Below are 15,599 nucleotides of genomic sequence, written 5' to 3' on the forward strand. Positions count from 1 at the left end.
ACTGCCACGAACTCTGGTACGGAACTGTAACAACGAACTCTGCGACTCAACTCTCTCAACTCTGGACTCCACTCGAACCGCCGAAATGGCGTCCGACCGTCGCCTATATTGGTGGCCGATGACGTCACATTGGCGCGCTCCTCAGCCAATCATAGCCTCCCAACTCGCCCAGGTCACGCCCTCTGCGGCATGCGACTCCTGACATCTCCCGTCCGTGACCCCGCGGTCCTGGTGTAACACGTGCCAGCGAGGTTGGTAGGCCTTTGAGGTGCGCAGGCGAGGTTTGTAGGCCTTGGAGGTGTAAACGGTGGCGGTGTATTGTGGCGGTGTTCTTGGCCTGGTGGTGCCCATTTATTACGAAGTCAATGTCAGGGAAAGGGAATTATTTAATGTTGCACTAAGGACCTAACTAATGTTTATGTGGTTTGCAGTGCCATAAAGGACAAAGGTTTGATTACTAGGTGATACTCACAGGGGCGTTACCTTTAATCCCTCACTATTTAACACTCGAATCTCCAGGTAGATCCACACTCATACATCTTACCCCGACAACCGCCTGAACATCAATAACTTATTACATGTAGAGTCCCTGTCACGACAGCCGAATACCTACCTATTCAGATCTACCTAGCTCTAGATGTTGCATTACCAAATTCATAACAATATATATATATATATATATATATATATATATATATATATATATATATATATATATATATATATATATATATATATTTATATATATATTGTTACGGCGTCGGCACACGTGCGAGGCTCTCGAGGTGCCTATTCGGACCAGCCGCCACTACTGACCCTGAAGCGACCAGGTCAAGGATAACTCCATTAGCCCGACGGGTTGTTAAGCAACCGCGGTCACCGGTGGTGAAAGTTAGGTCCAATGGGGTCCTTTTACCTTCTATGTCACGTTACCTGTTGGTGACCTAATGAAGTTACCGATCGATGAGCACATTGATGAGCACAATGCCCACACCCTCAGTGTTCACCTGTCTTCCAAATACTACTATAGCTGAGTGAACTGTCGGTGAACGCTGCCTAACCACTACCAAAGTGAAACAGTAGGGCAGAACTCCCGTCTATCTACTACGTACAAACTATGTCAGATCAAATGTCTGGTGTTGCTTTAATGGTTAGGGTGCTGGTTTGGGATTCTTGGGTCCTGAGTTCAAATCCCGGTCGGTCGATGAATTAAAACCAGGTGGGGTTGACTCATCCTGTCATCCTTCCGAGGTCAGTGAAATGTATACCAGCTTACTGGGATGAATGTGCCATTCGAGTGTCCTGTGTAGGAGTGACGCTCCAAGCAGGACCAATACCCAAGACACTGCCTCGACAGCCATATGTATCAGTCATATCAGAAAATGTAACAATTATTTCAGAGATACGAGGATGCAGGATTGGTCTTTATGTCGGATCAACGAAAGAAAGTGTTAGTATTACGTGCTCCTCCCCAAACCCCAGCCATGGTGTACCTCCGAGCCCCGAAAGGAGTCACGGCAGAAAGATGTGCTATTATGTGTGTCAATGACCAATGGTGAAACCACACCAATCAATTGTTACAAAAACCAAGTATTGTATTAAAACCACACAATAATAACAAGTAACACACGTGCAAGAAAACCTCACTTGCACAGCAAACACCATATAATTTCTATGATGGTACCACCAATTTCCTGAATCAATAACCCATGGTATTCCCACGTGAGCAATCGGTAACATCCCCCAAAGTCACTGTGTCACGATACCAGGCCAAAGTCGATCCCCTTGGCTCTCGCGATCACAAGAAAAGGTCGTACTGAGACCTGAACCCAGAATGGCTAACAGTCGACGCTGCAGAAGAGCCGCTTGGTGAGGTGTCGGGCCGACATCGGTCCGGTAAAAGTTCACCCAAAAGGCGACTGGGAATTCACACCTTCGGTTCACCAGACAATGACGCTGACATGAACGATCAGCGGCTCCCAAGCGGAGAACCGCGAAGAACCGCGAGTTCCCAAGCGAAATCCATGACACACACGAGAACCAGGCGAAAGGCTGGTGCGAGGTGAAATGGCGGACGGGCCAGTAATGGAGGCGTACTTGCTGTCCAGCGATGATTCACTTTCGGAACCAAAAGCATAACCCGTCACGCAAGTTTATCTGCCACAGCAATAACGACACTGTCACAGGAATCCCTTTCCCGGGGAAACCAATATTCACTCGTGACCAATGTCCACCAGCATCCGCTCGACACCTCGAAGCAGATAGGCCTTCCTTTCCCGATCTCACTCGATCTGCTCGCCTGCCGCTTCTTCTTCTCCCGTTTTCCCCCTCACCCATCTCGTTTTCCTTCTGAGACATTATTTTTTTATCTTTGAAAACAGTTATCTCCATTTCACACTCAAACTGTAACAATAATAGTGCATGAAACTAAAAATGCTTCAAGTGGATGACAACCACAAAGACGGAAGTGACAAATCCGTAACACTCCCCACCCTCAAGAAAGAAAGTTTGAACATAGTGAAAACTTTCTTTTCATGCAAAAACCCTCTTTAACAAACAAAAGTAAAACTCACACCCAAACACTACCAATCAACCTATGGCTGATCAACTCATGTGAGCAACAATAACTAATATTCCTCAGAAGAAAGCAACATAACTTCCAAACAACCTACAGGAATTTTTAAAGTTAGTTCACTCTGGATAAAGCATCGGCAACGACATTGTCCCTGCCCTTTACATGTTCAATTTCCAAGTTGAACTCCTGCAAAGACAAACTCCATCTCATCAACCTCTGATTTTTATTTTTCATTTTTTGAATGAAGGTTAAGGGGTTGTGATCAGTGAAGACTTTTATAGGAAATGTAGTAGTTCCCAGATACACCTCATAATGCTGAAGCGCCAGCAGGAGAGCAAGTGTCTCTTTTTCCACGGTGGCATAATTTGCCTGATGTTTGTTAAACTTTTTCGAATAGTAGCACACCGGGTGATCCACGCCATCATCATCTTCCTGTAATAGAACTGTCCCAGCCCCCACATCATTTGCATCAATGGCCAACTTGAAAGGTTCTTGAAAATCCGGGGCTGCTAGGACAGGAGAGCTCATTAATATCGCTTTGACGTGGGCAAAGGCAGCCTGACATTTGTCATCCCAAACAAACTTGGTCTCTTTCCTCAGCAAATTCGTGAAAGGGGCTACCACATCAGAAAAATTCCTGCAGAACCGCCGGTACCAACCAGCCATACCCAAGAATCTCATCAGCTCCTTTTTCCCTTTTGGAACTTGGAAGCGATCAATGGCTTCTATCTTGGCTGTCACTGGTTGCACCTGACCCTGACCTACTACATGGCCTAGGAACACCACCTGTGCTTTTACAAACTCACTCTTAGATAAGTTGATGGTCAACCCTGCCTCGGTCAGTTTCTTGAAAAATGCATGAATTTGTTTAATATGATCTTCCATGGTCATGGTGTGGATGATGACATCATCCAGATAAACCTCCACCACCTCAAGGTCTGCAGTAAGCTTATTAATCAGCCGTTGAAATGTAGCAGGCCCGTTTTTCAATCCAAAGGGAAGAACCTTGTACTGATACAACCCATTTGGTGTGACTAAAGCCGAGATTTCCTTGGCTCTATCAGTAAGAGGTATCTGCCAATACCCTTTCAGCAAGTCAAATTTAGTTACAAATTTAGTTGGGCCTATTCTATCAACACAGTCATCAATCCTCGGGATGGGATATGAGTCGGTCTTGGTCACTGCATTAACCCATTTTAAATCCGTACAACAGCGAAAACCGCCATCGGGTTTTGGAACCAACACACATGGTGAGCTCCATTCACTGCTGCTTGGTTCGATGATGTCATTCTCCAACATATACTGAACCTCCTTCCGAAGATAATCCATCTTCACAGGGTTCATCCGATAGGGGTGTTGTTTCACAGGAGTGGCTCCCCCCACCTCAATATCATGATATACCAAGTCAGTACGACCAGGTACATCTGTGAACAAATGTGCAAACTCAAAAATTAGGCTGGATAGTTGTCCTTGTTGTTCCCTCGTCAAATGACCTAATTTCTCGTCCAAATTACTCAACACTTCTCCGTGTTCGTCAATCTGGGACAAGCCTGGTCATCAATGTTATCAAACTTCACACCGGCCTCAACCTCTGGATTCTCTTGCACCCCGACTACAGGCACGACAGGTGAGACAGGAACCATTTTTTCCACAGGCTTCCTCTCATAATATTTCTTCAGTCGGTTGACATGACACAGCTGCCGCTTTTTCCGTCGGTCGGGAGTTGTCACCACGTAATCTGTTTCATTAACCCTCCTTTTGATTGCACAGGGACCAAAATATCTAGCCTGTAGTGGCTGACCTGGAACAGGAAGCAACACTAACACCCGGTCCTCAGGACTGAGATTTCTTATCTGAGATTTCTTGTCTTGTCTCACTTTCATTTTATCCTGTGTCACTTTCAAGTTTCCTCTCGCAACTTCACAAGCCTTTGCCAATCTGTGCCTAACCGTTGACATACTCTACCACTGTTGACTGCGACTCCTCCTGTAGCCACTGTTCTTTCACCAATTTCAATGGTCCTCGAACTGCGTGTCCAAACACAAGTTCAAAAGGACTGAATCCCAATGACTCCTGAACAGATTCCCTCATAGCAAACAGCAATAAGGGTATTCTCTCATCCCAATCCTTTTCACATTCAAAACAATACGTTCTGATCATATTCTTCAATGTCTGGTGAAACCTTTCTAAGGCTCCTTGGCTCTCGGGATGGTAAGTACTTGATCTTACTTGCTCCACTCCCAACAGGTGTACCACTTGCTGAAAAAGCGTTGACATGAAATTGGAACCCTGATCAGACTAGATGACCTTAGGTAGGCCAACCAAAGTGAAAAATTTAATCAAGGCCTTCGCAATAACTGCCGCAGTAATTTTCCTAAGAGGCACCGCTTCTGGGAACCTCGTGGAAGCGCACATGATAGTCAGCAAACACTGATGTCCAGCCTTAGTTTTAGGTAAAGGGCCTACACAGTCAATAAAGACTCGGCTGAATGGCTCTTCAAAAGCTGGAATTGGTTTTAAAGGTGCAGAGGGGACTTTCTGATTTGGTTTTCCCACCAGCTGGCAAGAATGACAAGATTTACAGAACTCCGCCACATCACGTCGCAATCCTGGCCAGAAAAAATGTACCAAAATTCTGTCACATGTCTTGTTCACTCCAAGGTGCCCGGCCAAAGGTGTCTCATGTGCCAAACTCAATATCTCCTTCCGGTACGGCGGTGGCACCACAATTTGTTCATGAACTTTCTACTCATCATACATCCTATGACACGTGATATGTCAAAGAAGACAGCTCTGATTTCCTGTTTGGCGTTGAGGGCCTCCATCCATTGTTGAGACAGCAGAAGCAGCATGTCCACAGTAGAATGACCTGGTCTGAATCCAAATTGATGAACGGAGATCAAGCCATTGGAGAAGTGGAAGGACTGGATGTCAGAAGTGATGATTGATTCCATGACCTTGCTCATTATTGGAGCAAGCTGATTGGTCTGTAGTTGCAAGGATCTGTTTTTGCACCTATTTGTCTAAAGTGTTGACGTTGGCTGATTTCCAAGCTGATGGCAGATGACCTTGAGCAAAGGAGAGGGTGAAGAGAACACAGAGAGGGTGAGATAGAGCGGCAGAGCAGGATTTTAGGACCCGTGGGCTGATGCCGTCAGGTCCAGTTGCAGAATCAGATTCGAGGTTTGACAAAAACTTATCCACCTTGTCAGGAGAGAAGGACATTGAGTCCTGGAGCAGCTGGGTTCTCCCCTTTGTAGGGAAGAAGCAAATCACCAAGCCCCTTTTGTACTTGAGGTCTCCATGACTGGGTCAGCATCTTCCAACTTGTCGACAAGCACCCACATACCATGCAGCAACTCGACCAGGAACTCGACTGTGATGTTAGACTTCGGCACCTCTTCCTCATCACTGCTTGCATCCTCCTCCTCGGAAACAGTTATAATGGCCTCCAACTCCTCCTCGGTGAGGTTGTCGCCATGTGAGGCAATGAGATCCTCCAACTCCTCAGGCTGCACGTCATCAAATCCTTCCCCTCTCAACTGCCGTGCCAACCCGATCATCACATGCCTCTCCTCAGTGTTATTGGGAAAGCCAGTAAAGTTTCTGACTGCCTGTGGCCACAGGTTGTGCCAGCATGTGTTGATGGTGTCGGCTCTCACGTCATCCAGCAACTCCTTGATGGCGCCAATGCAGTGGGCAATGTTGAAACCTTCCAACATTGCCCGACGGTTTGCCCTGGGTTTGCTCCATCACATACAAAATGTGGTGAAAGGTGCGACGGGTGTAATACGTTTTAAACATTGAAATCACACCTTGGGCAAGTGGCTGGATGAGGGAGGTGGTGTTGGGTGGCAGGAAGATCACCTCGACGTTCAGGTGAGCCGCGTCCAGGTTCGCAGGGTGGCCAGGAGCATTGTCCATGAGCAAGATAACCTTGAACACAAGTTTTTTTTGTCCACCATGTACCTCTCCACCTGAGGGACGAAACAATTATGGAACCAGTCCAGGAAGATTGCTACCATCACCCAGGCTTTCCTGTTGGCCCTCCAAAACATGGGCAGAGCTTGCTTGTTCTTGCCCTTGAGAGCACGCGGATTCAGTGGGTACAACATCATGGGTTTCAGCATACCTGGTCAGAAGAGATACCCGGTCCTTCGCAGCCTTGAATCCCGATCCCGATGCGCTTCGAGATGAAAGTTCTCGTGGGCATCTTTTTCCAGAAGAGGCCAGTCTCGTCAGCGTTGAACACCTGCTCTGGGAGATATCCATTCTGTTCGATCAGCTTTGTGAGTTGAGCAGGGAACATTTTGCTGCCTCGTGGTCAGCAGAGGCACACCCCCCTGTGAGCTTCGCATTTTTGAGACAGTGTCGCTCCTTGAAACGTTGGAACCATCCCCTGCTTGCAGTGAATGAACTCGCACTGCTTGTACCATCATCGCTCGGTGCATCACTCGTGCTGGCACCACCTGCACCAGACAGATGATCGTAAATTAGTTTGGCCTTGGCGTGAATGAGAGGTACACTCAAAGGCATATTATTTTGTGTGTTGTCCTTGATCCATATGCTGAGAGCCTTCTCCATCCTTTCTATGTGGACATCCCGGACATGGGTGACCACATTCGTACTCGATACAGTGCTCGCCGAAAATACTGTCACGAATCGCGTTCTCCTTCTTCCGTATGTAGCGAACGGTGGATTCGATGACGCCATAATGCCTGCCCACAGAGGCTGCACTCTCTCCTCTCGAAAGCCGGTCCAGCAGCTCCACTTTCTGGCTCAGGCTCATCACTTTCTGCTGCTTCTTGGTAGTCGACACATCTCCGGCACTGTTCTTGCGCTTGGGAGCCATAATTGAATGATGAGCAGAGCAAGTCAAAAACACAGGTCAAAGCAACGGGACGAGAACAATGATCAAAATCGAGGACAGTCTGCATATGAAGGATTGAGAGCATTGTGGGTATTGAGCGTATCTGCTAATCTATATAATAATAGCGTAAGGACTCGACTTAGTTATCCCTTTTACGCCGCACCCAGTGACCCGATGCCCATGGCACTAATGGATTTACGATCTACGAACCGCGCTCTTTGTTTATCACGTACAGCCATACTCGAAAAATCTGAATTAGCCGACGTTGGGGCCCAAAAGCATCCGATTAACTGCCGATACGACGCCATCTTATGACGCCATCGTATTGGCGTCTGCTGGTCGAAGGCGAAAGCAAGCCGTCCACTAAGTGGACAATCCAGAGCATGCATTTGTGCCGGTGTCGGCGATCGTTGTTCATATACGCACTCTTCATTCTCATCTTTCTTCCTAACTCTTACTCGGACAAGCAAATCCCCTGTGCCATCCATAATGGTACATTCTATCCATACACAACATCCTCCCTTCCGTGGATGTTCCACGGGTTTCGGCTAGTCTTATTATAATAGAGCAAACGTATATGGTTATGTATGTTTATATGCGACGAAAACATCTTCTTCTTCTAGAAATAAAATAAACACCCTCTTAATTAACCCTCTTAATTGCGTTAAGACTGCTGAGAACCCTCAGACCTTTGACGACCCTTTAACTCCCCCAAGACCCTTCAGACCACCAAGACCCCCTGAAGACCCAAAACACCCCAAAGACCCAAAATACCCTTCAAGGCCCCGAGGCTCAAAAAGACCCTGAATACCCAAAAACCCCAAAAACCCAAAAGACCCCGAAGACCCAAAACACCCCGAAGACCAAAAAGACCCTGAAGACCCAAAAGACCCCGAAGACCCAAAACATCCCGAATATCCAAAACACCCCGAAGACCCAAAACACCCCGAAGACCCAAAACACCCCGAAGACCCAAAACACCCTGACGACCCAAAACACCCTGAAGACCCAAAACACCCTAAAGACCCAAAACACGCCGAAGACCCAAAACACCCCGAAGACCCAAAACACCCCAAAGACCCAAAACACCACGAAGAGAAAAAGATCCCAAAGACCCAAAACACTCTGAAGACCCCAAACATACTGAAGACCCAAAACACCACCGAAGATCCAAAACACCCCGAAGACTCAAAACACACCGAAGACCCAAAACACCCCGAACACCCAAAACAACCCAAATACCAAATAGATCCAGAAGCCCCAAAAGACCTCGAAGACCCAAAAGACCTCGAAGACCCAAAATACCACAAAGACCCAAAACACCCTGAAGTCCCCAAAACACCCTGAAGACCCCAAAGACCCTTAAATACCCTTTAGACACAAAAGACCCTTAAATACCCCCAAAGACTCTTAAAGACCCAGAGGAAACAAAAGACCCTTAAGACCCAAAAGCCTCTGAAGACCCAAACACCATGAAGACCCAAAAGACACTGAAATGGTCAAAGATGCCGATCCCTCTGAAACGATCGAGTCACGCTAGTTTCAATAATCGATTTAATGAAGCATTTGCATTCTATAACTGTATAACTCGTGGGGTTGACATGTTTTAGTCACTGATGTAACATCCCCCGAAGGGTTTTCATTGTGTAACATCTCTGATGATGCTTTACAGTAAATTGCAAACTGTAATCGATTTAATGAAGTGTTTGCATTCTATAATTCGCGGAGTCGACTTGTTTACACATCTGGTGGGATATCCCGCGAAGCTCGCTGAAAGTGCGGTTAAAATTTGCGCCCGCGAAAGCCATGAAAACGCAAATCACGCAGCAGTAAATGTGCGGTACTGTATAAGCAGGTCATGCTCGCGGCTCATCGAAGTTTTTTTGCATATTTATGTCCAGCTGCTTTACGCATGGCTGGTAAAAGATGGGTTTTATAAATGTGTCAAGCGAGCGTCTCGTGAATTTTTTTTTGCACCCCTGAAAAACATAATTCGCGGAAAATGGCCACGAATAGGGGGAAAGACCGCGATTTTGCGGACTATACAGCCGTGAATAGAAAAAACTCCGCGATTTTGCGGACTATACAGCCGTGAATAGAAAAAACCCCGCGATTTTGTGGTACATTTTTCCCCGAATAGAGAAACATGTCGCATTTTATCAACCGCGAATATGCAGATTCCACTAATAGCAGAACCACGAATAGCGGGGTCCGACGGCATATTGTTTTTTGCCCCATCTCTCAATGGTGAAGATCACTTTAAAAAATGTAGTATCCGGATCCAGATCTTCACCAAAATTTAATCATTTTGTCCGCCTAACACACCCAACCTCTCCACCAAATTTCGTCTGAAGCCGTCCACAACTTTTTGAGAGATCCTGTTCACAGACAGATAAACAGACAAGGGTGAAAACATAACCTCCATCCAATTCCGGGTGGTCGATGTAACAACTGTTTGGGGACTCCGAAGTGTCCATGAATGCGCTCCTCTAGGGTACATTTTCCAAAACCGCAAGAGCATATTCGAGGTCATGTGAGAACAGGCAGAAGGAAACCGGTCAGATGAGAACATATTTGAGGTCATGTGAGAGCAGGCAGAAGGAAACCGGTCAGATGAGAACATATTTGAGGTCATGTGAGAGCAGGCAGAAGGAAACCGGTCAGATGAGAACATATTTGAGGTCATGTGAGAGCAGGCAGAAGGAAACCGGTCAGATGAGAAAGAATGGATGTTCCAAAGCATGAAGGGAATTGTCGTGGAAGGGTGACACCAGTCGGGTGTTAGCGAGTGGTGCTGAATAGTGCTCAATTTTCATAGCTCTGTAGTGGAAATGGGAGATGCCATGGGACGGTGGTGAGCGACAGACTGGACATCCTGTAGGGAAGTGCTCGTGACAAAAGATTCAGGAAGACTTCCACAGGCGAGGAAGAACCGGGTATGAAATGGTTGAGATGAGCGTTGTTTCCTGTATATTTAACAAAATGTATTTTCTGGTCCGTTTTTGGCCACTTTGATTATCCCAAGCTGCTTGTATGGATGAATTGCATGGTACTCGGATAAATCCCAATATTTATTTATTTATTGAAACATCAACGCTGCCGTTTTTAGGGTTACTTGTTGTGTTGGACTGAACGAACTGCTACTTTTATGCTCGAGTTGGAAAATTTGCTCAATCCTTGTGGGAACCCGATAGGATTCAAGTGACGTCAGGGCCACTGGTCGTATTGATGTTGATGTGGAAGGGGTATCACATTTGAGTTTTGGTATATTTTCTAATTTTCACCAATTTGAATTATCAAGTCCATTCTTGGCATTTTCATCTCGTTCGATCAGCCAATTATTGAGATAGGATGGCATAGAGCATGCATTTTTGTATGAACAGTTTTTTCCCTGCTCTCCCAAACTCGAAGCTATATCTCTTTTTAACCTCCGAAGCTATGCACTCCGCCTCGATGTCATGGTTCTGCAGCAGGAGTTTCATATTCTTGTTGAGGGCTTGATGAAGGACATCGCGACACTCCGATATGCAATTGCAGGTGAGTCTTACATTCTCTGATGTGCAGCTGTTTGTTTATTTTATGCTTCCTTGTTTTCCCGTCATACTATCCATCTGTGTAGGAGCGGCGACTGGTCCAGGATTGTAACCTGAGCCAAAAAACTGCTTCAGTCGAGCCGATGCCCTGTAACCGAAGCTACATGAATTAATTAATTAAGTAATAAATTTATTAATTAATACATAGTGTCCAGCATGTCTTTCACTTTAGATTTTGCGAAGATGTTGAATGTGCAAATTAAATAAATAAATGATTAGTTTGGCAGCCGAAAGCAGCTCCGTTTTTCTGTCAATTCACACATTTTCTGTTTACAATTTGGTTGATTTATCATTGAATTATCATTGTTTTGTTTTATTTAGTTGGTCTCATAAGTCACTAAGAGGTCGCCCGCTTTCGGTCACACGACGACATTAAAATGTAAAAATGAATTTTAAATGTTACAAATGGTCATGTCGGTGTGAAGGTGCACATACACAGAAAATCATGTTCGGTTCAATAATAATAATAATAATTATGATAATAACTAATTTGTTGTCATATATACTGTAAGCGATACACATAATGAGAAGTACTTTGACACAACGTGCTGAAAAAATTACATTGAAAAATAAATAGATTCATTGTAAATGGAGAGCCTCAAAACAACATCTTATTATAACGGAGCAAACGTCGATGGTTATGTATGTATATTTTTGACCAAAACGTCTTCTTCTTCAAAAAAAAATTTTAAACAGAAAAAACACGGTCGATGAAGAGGTGAGGTGGTAAAGCCGTCTGACTATATCAATATATATATATATATATAAAGTTGTTTGAACACTCGTTGCATCCTGTCTATTAATTAAGTACATCTATTAATTACAGGGTGCTCCAAAAAGACATGGACAACGTTTTTGTTTTTGTTTTTTTTGTATACATACTCGAGGCTCGTGAAAGAGCTAACATTTATCACACAAACAAATCAAACAGACAAAGAACCAAAGTATATAAAAAGGGGAGCGGTAGACAAGATGGGGAGAGAAGGGGAAGCACATAAACACAACATTTGTGAGAGACATCGGGAATGTGTGGGAGGGAGAGGGCTTGTGGGGAGGCGGCGTGGGATTTTGAAGTACAAACACAAGGACACCAAGGAATTCCAGGAAATAAGTTGGTATTTCAAAAAAGAGGATTTGGGGTGAAATTAGCGGGGGTAGAAAAGATCAAGGTTTTGGATGGGGGAACATAAGAGATGGTGGTGAACAGCAGTTTTAAAGACCTGGAGGGAGGAGTGGGATTGAAAGGAGTGGGGGAGTTTGTTCCAAAGGCAGGAGAAAAGAGGAATGAAAGAGTGAAGGTGAGCAGAGAGTCTTGATTTTGGCAGTTTAACCATAAGAGGGTTGCAGGCAGATCTTGTGCCACCTTTAGGAATATTTGGGGGACAGATCCCAGAGAGAGCGGGAGGCGCAAGGCCGGAGAGGAGTCGGTAGAAGACAGAAAGACCACCGACCTGCCTGCGGTGAGTAAGTGAAAGGCCCTCGGAGGTAGCTTCATCACGGGAGATTCCAATGATTCTGAACGCTTTGGTTTCAACAGCATGAAGACGAGCTAGGTGTGAAGCAGGAGCACCAGCCCAGAGGGGAGAGCAGTATTCCATTGAGCTGCGGATGAAAGACTTGTATGTGGTGAGGAGCTCAGGTGTGCCAAGGAAGGACTTCGCACGATGGAGGATGCCCAGTCGGCGACTGGCTTTGGAGGCCAGATTTGAAATGTAGTTTTCCCAGGAAAGATCATAGCAGATAGTGAGACCCAAAAGCTTGAGTGACAGAACTTCTTGGAGAGGATTATTCAGAAAGTGGATGGGAGGGTTGTCCAGTCGGTCTTTTCGGAGAGACATCGTAAGAGTGTGAGATTTGTCAGGATTGAAAGACATGTTCCACTTGTTTGCCCAGTCAGTGATTTTGTCCAGGTCTGCAGAGAGTGAGGAGGCTGCAGACTGCTGATCTGAGGGATGAGGAATGGAGCGGCAGAGAGTGGAGTCATCAGCAAAGAGATAGAGAGGATTTTCAAGAGAGTCGGAGAGATCATTGATGAAGACCAGAAAAAGCCCAGGGCCCAGAACACTGCCTTGGGGAACTCCAGCCTGAACAGGAAGAGGAGATGAGAGAAACCCATTCAGGGCCACACGTTGACTACGACTAGAGAGGAAGTCCGCCAGCCATGCGTGGAGATTTCCATGGATACCAAAGGAGGAGAGTTTGGTGAGCAGAGCGGGGTGCCAGACCGTAGCGAAGGCACGTGATATGTCGAGGGAGACAGCTCTAATTTCCTGTTTGGCATTGAGGACCTCCATCCATTGTTGAGACAGCAGAAGCAGCATGTCCAGAGTAGAGTGACCTGGTCTGAAACCAAATTGATGATCAGAGATCAAGCCATTGGAGAAGAGGAAAGATTTCCTATCTGAAGCAATGATGGATTCCATGACTTTGCTGATAATTGGGAGAACGCTGATTGGTCTGTAGTTGCTAGGATCTGTTTTTGCACCTTTTTTGTATAAGGCGGTGATGTTGGCTGATTTCCAAGCAGATGGCAGTTGACCTTGAGCAAAAGAGAGGATGAAGAGAACAGAGAGAGGGAGTGAAAGAGCGTAAGAACAGGATTTGAGGACTCGTGGGCTGATGCCGTCAGGTCCAGTTGCAGAATCAGAGTAGAGGGTTGACAGAAACTTTTCCACCTTGCCAGGAGGAAAGAACACAGAGTCCAGGAGCAGCTGGGTACGACTGGGTACAGTGGGTACAGAGAGGGATGGGTTTGGGACACAAGATTTAGAGGCAAACACAGAGTTGAGGCATTCAGCTTTTTCACGTGCGGAATCAGCTGTGTAGCCATTTGAGGTAAGGGAGGGGATGGAGGGGGAAAAAACACCAGAAACAGATTTGACCAGACGCCACCAGGATTTGGAAGAGGGAGACAGATAAGAGAGTTCGGTCTTGAGAATGGAGAGATATTGTTTCCTGGCTCTCCTGAGGGTGGACACACACTTGTTTTGGGCTTTGTGAAAGGAAATGAGATTTCCTTCCGTTGGATTTGCTTTCCAGGAGACGAAGGCAAGTTGTTTCTGGGCAACAGCCTCACCACAAGATTCCGTGTACCAAGGACGGGAGGAAGGGTATGACAACTGAAGACAAGATGGGATAAATCTCTGCATGAGAGAGAGCAATTTACTTTGGAATAATTCCCAGGATGAGTTGATGTCAGAGGTGGTAGAGATGGGAGACCAGTCTAGATGATTGATGGCTGCTTGAAGACCGTGCCAGTTGGCCTGAGTGAAATGCCAGACTCGTCGACGCTGAGGAGGCTCCCTGAGAATGGTCAGAGAGATGTCCACTTTAACAAGCACATGATCAGATGAGCCGATTGGAGCAGAAGAAGAGCAGCAGACATTTTCAGGGAAGTTAGTCATAACCAAGTCCAGAAGAGAAGATGCTCCGTTGACTGAGATCCGGGTCGGGAAATTGACAGATTGTGTCAGTCCCAATGAGTCGCAGAAGTCCTTTGCTGAGGAGCCATGGCTGGTGAGAGAGGTACCCACACCCAGCCAACTGGCATGGTGACTATTGAAATCACCACAGGAAGAGAGAGTTGGGATGAGTTGATAGAAGTTGGTCCATATTATCAGACAGCGAGATGTAGATGGAGTCATCACTGTTTGGTGGACGGCCCAACACACATATGAAAAAAAGGTGGGAGCGAAGGGGAAGCCGTAGCCAGAGGTATTCCTGGGGGTGAAGTGGAGAGAGGGAAGTGCAGTGCGAGTGAGAAAGAGAGTTTTTGATAAAGATAGCAACCCCACCTCCAGGACGAGGCTCAGGTCTGTCATACCGGTGGAGGGAGTAACCCGGGAGAGATACTAAGGAATCAGAGACATCATGAAGGAGGAAAGTTTCTGTTAAGCAGATCACATCTGGTTTGTCAGAAGCAACCTGTATGGAGAGATCAGTCAAGTTTGAACGAAAGCCCTGGATGTTTGAGGTCCATATCGTTAATGAAGAGGAAGGGGGAGCATCGGATACAGAACAGGGGGGATGAGGGGTAGGGTAAGATGTGGAAGAGGAGGAAGAGGTAGGGAGAGTTGTTGAAGGTGTGTCAGAGATTTCAGAATAGCTCGGAGAATGGAAAGGATGGGGCGGACAAAAGGTTTGATGGTGATTGGGTGAGGCACAATGAGGTGTTATTTGAGGAGGGGGAAGAGCGAAGCAGGAGGTTGGGGGAGATGGAGGTGAGAGTTGGAAGGGGGAAGAAGCGGGGAGGATGCTTTGAGGAGGAGGAGGGGTGAGAGGGGGGAAATGGAGAAGAAATGAGGGTGGGGAGATTTGAAGGGGAGAGCGAGGGGGAAGTTTATGAGGGGAGGGGTTAGGGGGGAATTTAGGAGGGAAGGGACAACGGGAGGGATTTGAAAGGGATGGGAGATGGGGGAGATTTGGAGGGGAGGGGTGAGGGGGAGTCTTGGAGGGGAGGGGCGAGGGGGAGTCTTGGAGGGGAGGGGTGTGGGGGGAGTTTAGGAGGGAAGGGGCAAGGGGGGAGATTTGAAAGGGATGGGTGATGGGGAGGATTTGGAGG

At 46.4% G+C, this 15,599-nt stretch overlaps 1 protein-coding gene across 2 annotated transcripts in view; it reads left to right on the top strand.

The window, feature by feature from the left end:
* Positions 1-15,599, top strand: part of FHDC1 (FH2 domain containing 1) — a 260,755-nt gene that overhangs the window by 164,282 nt on the left and 80,874 nt on the right. For both annotated transcript variants that reach the window (XM_078777022.1, XM_068114426.2), the window contains one exon: positions 10,882-10,982. In XM_078777022.1, the coding sequence (XP_078633148.1) occupies positions 10,882-10,982 (101 nt within the window). The remainder of the gene's footprint in view (positions 1-10,881; positions 10,983-15,599) is intronic.

This window comes from Myxine glutinosa, chromosome 4 (genome assembly GCF_964187855.1).
Source record: "Myxine glutinosa chromosome 4, kmMyxGlut1.1, whole genome shotgun sequence".
NCBI classification, from domain to species: Eukaryota; Metazoa; Chordata; class Myxini; order Myxiniformes; family Myxinidae; genus Myxine; species Myxine glutinosa.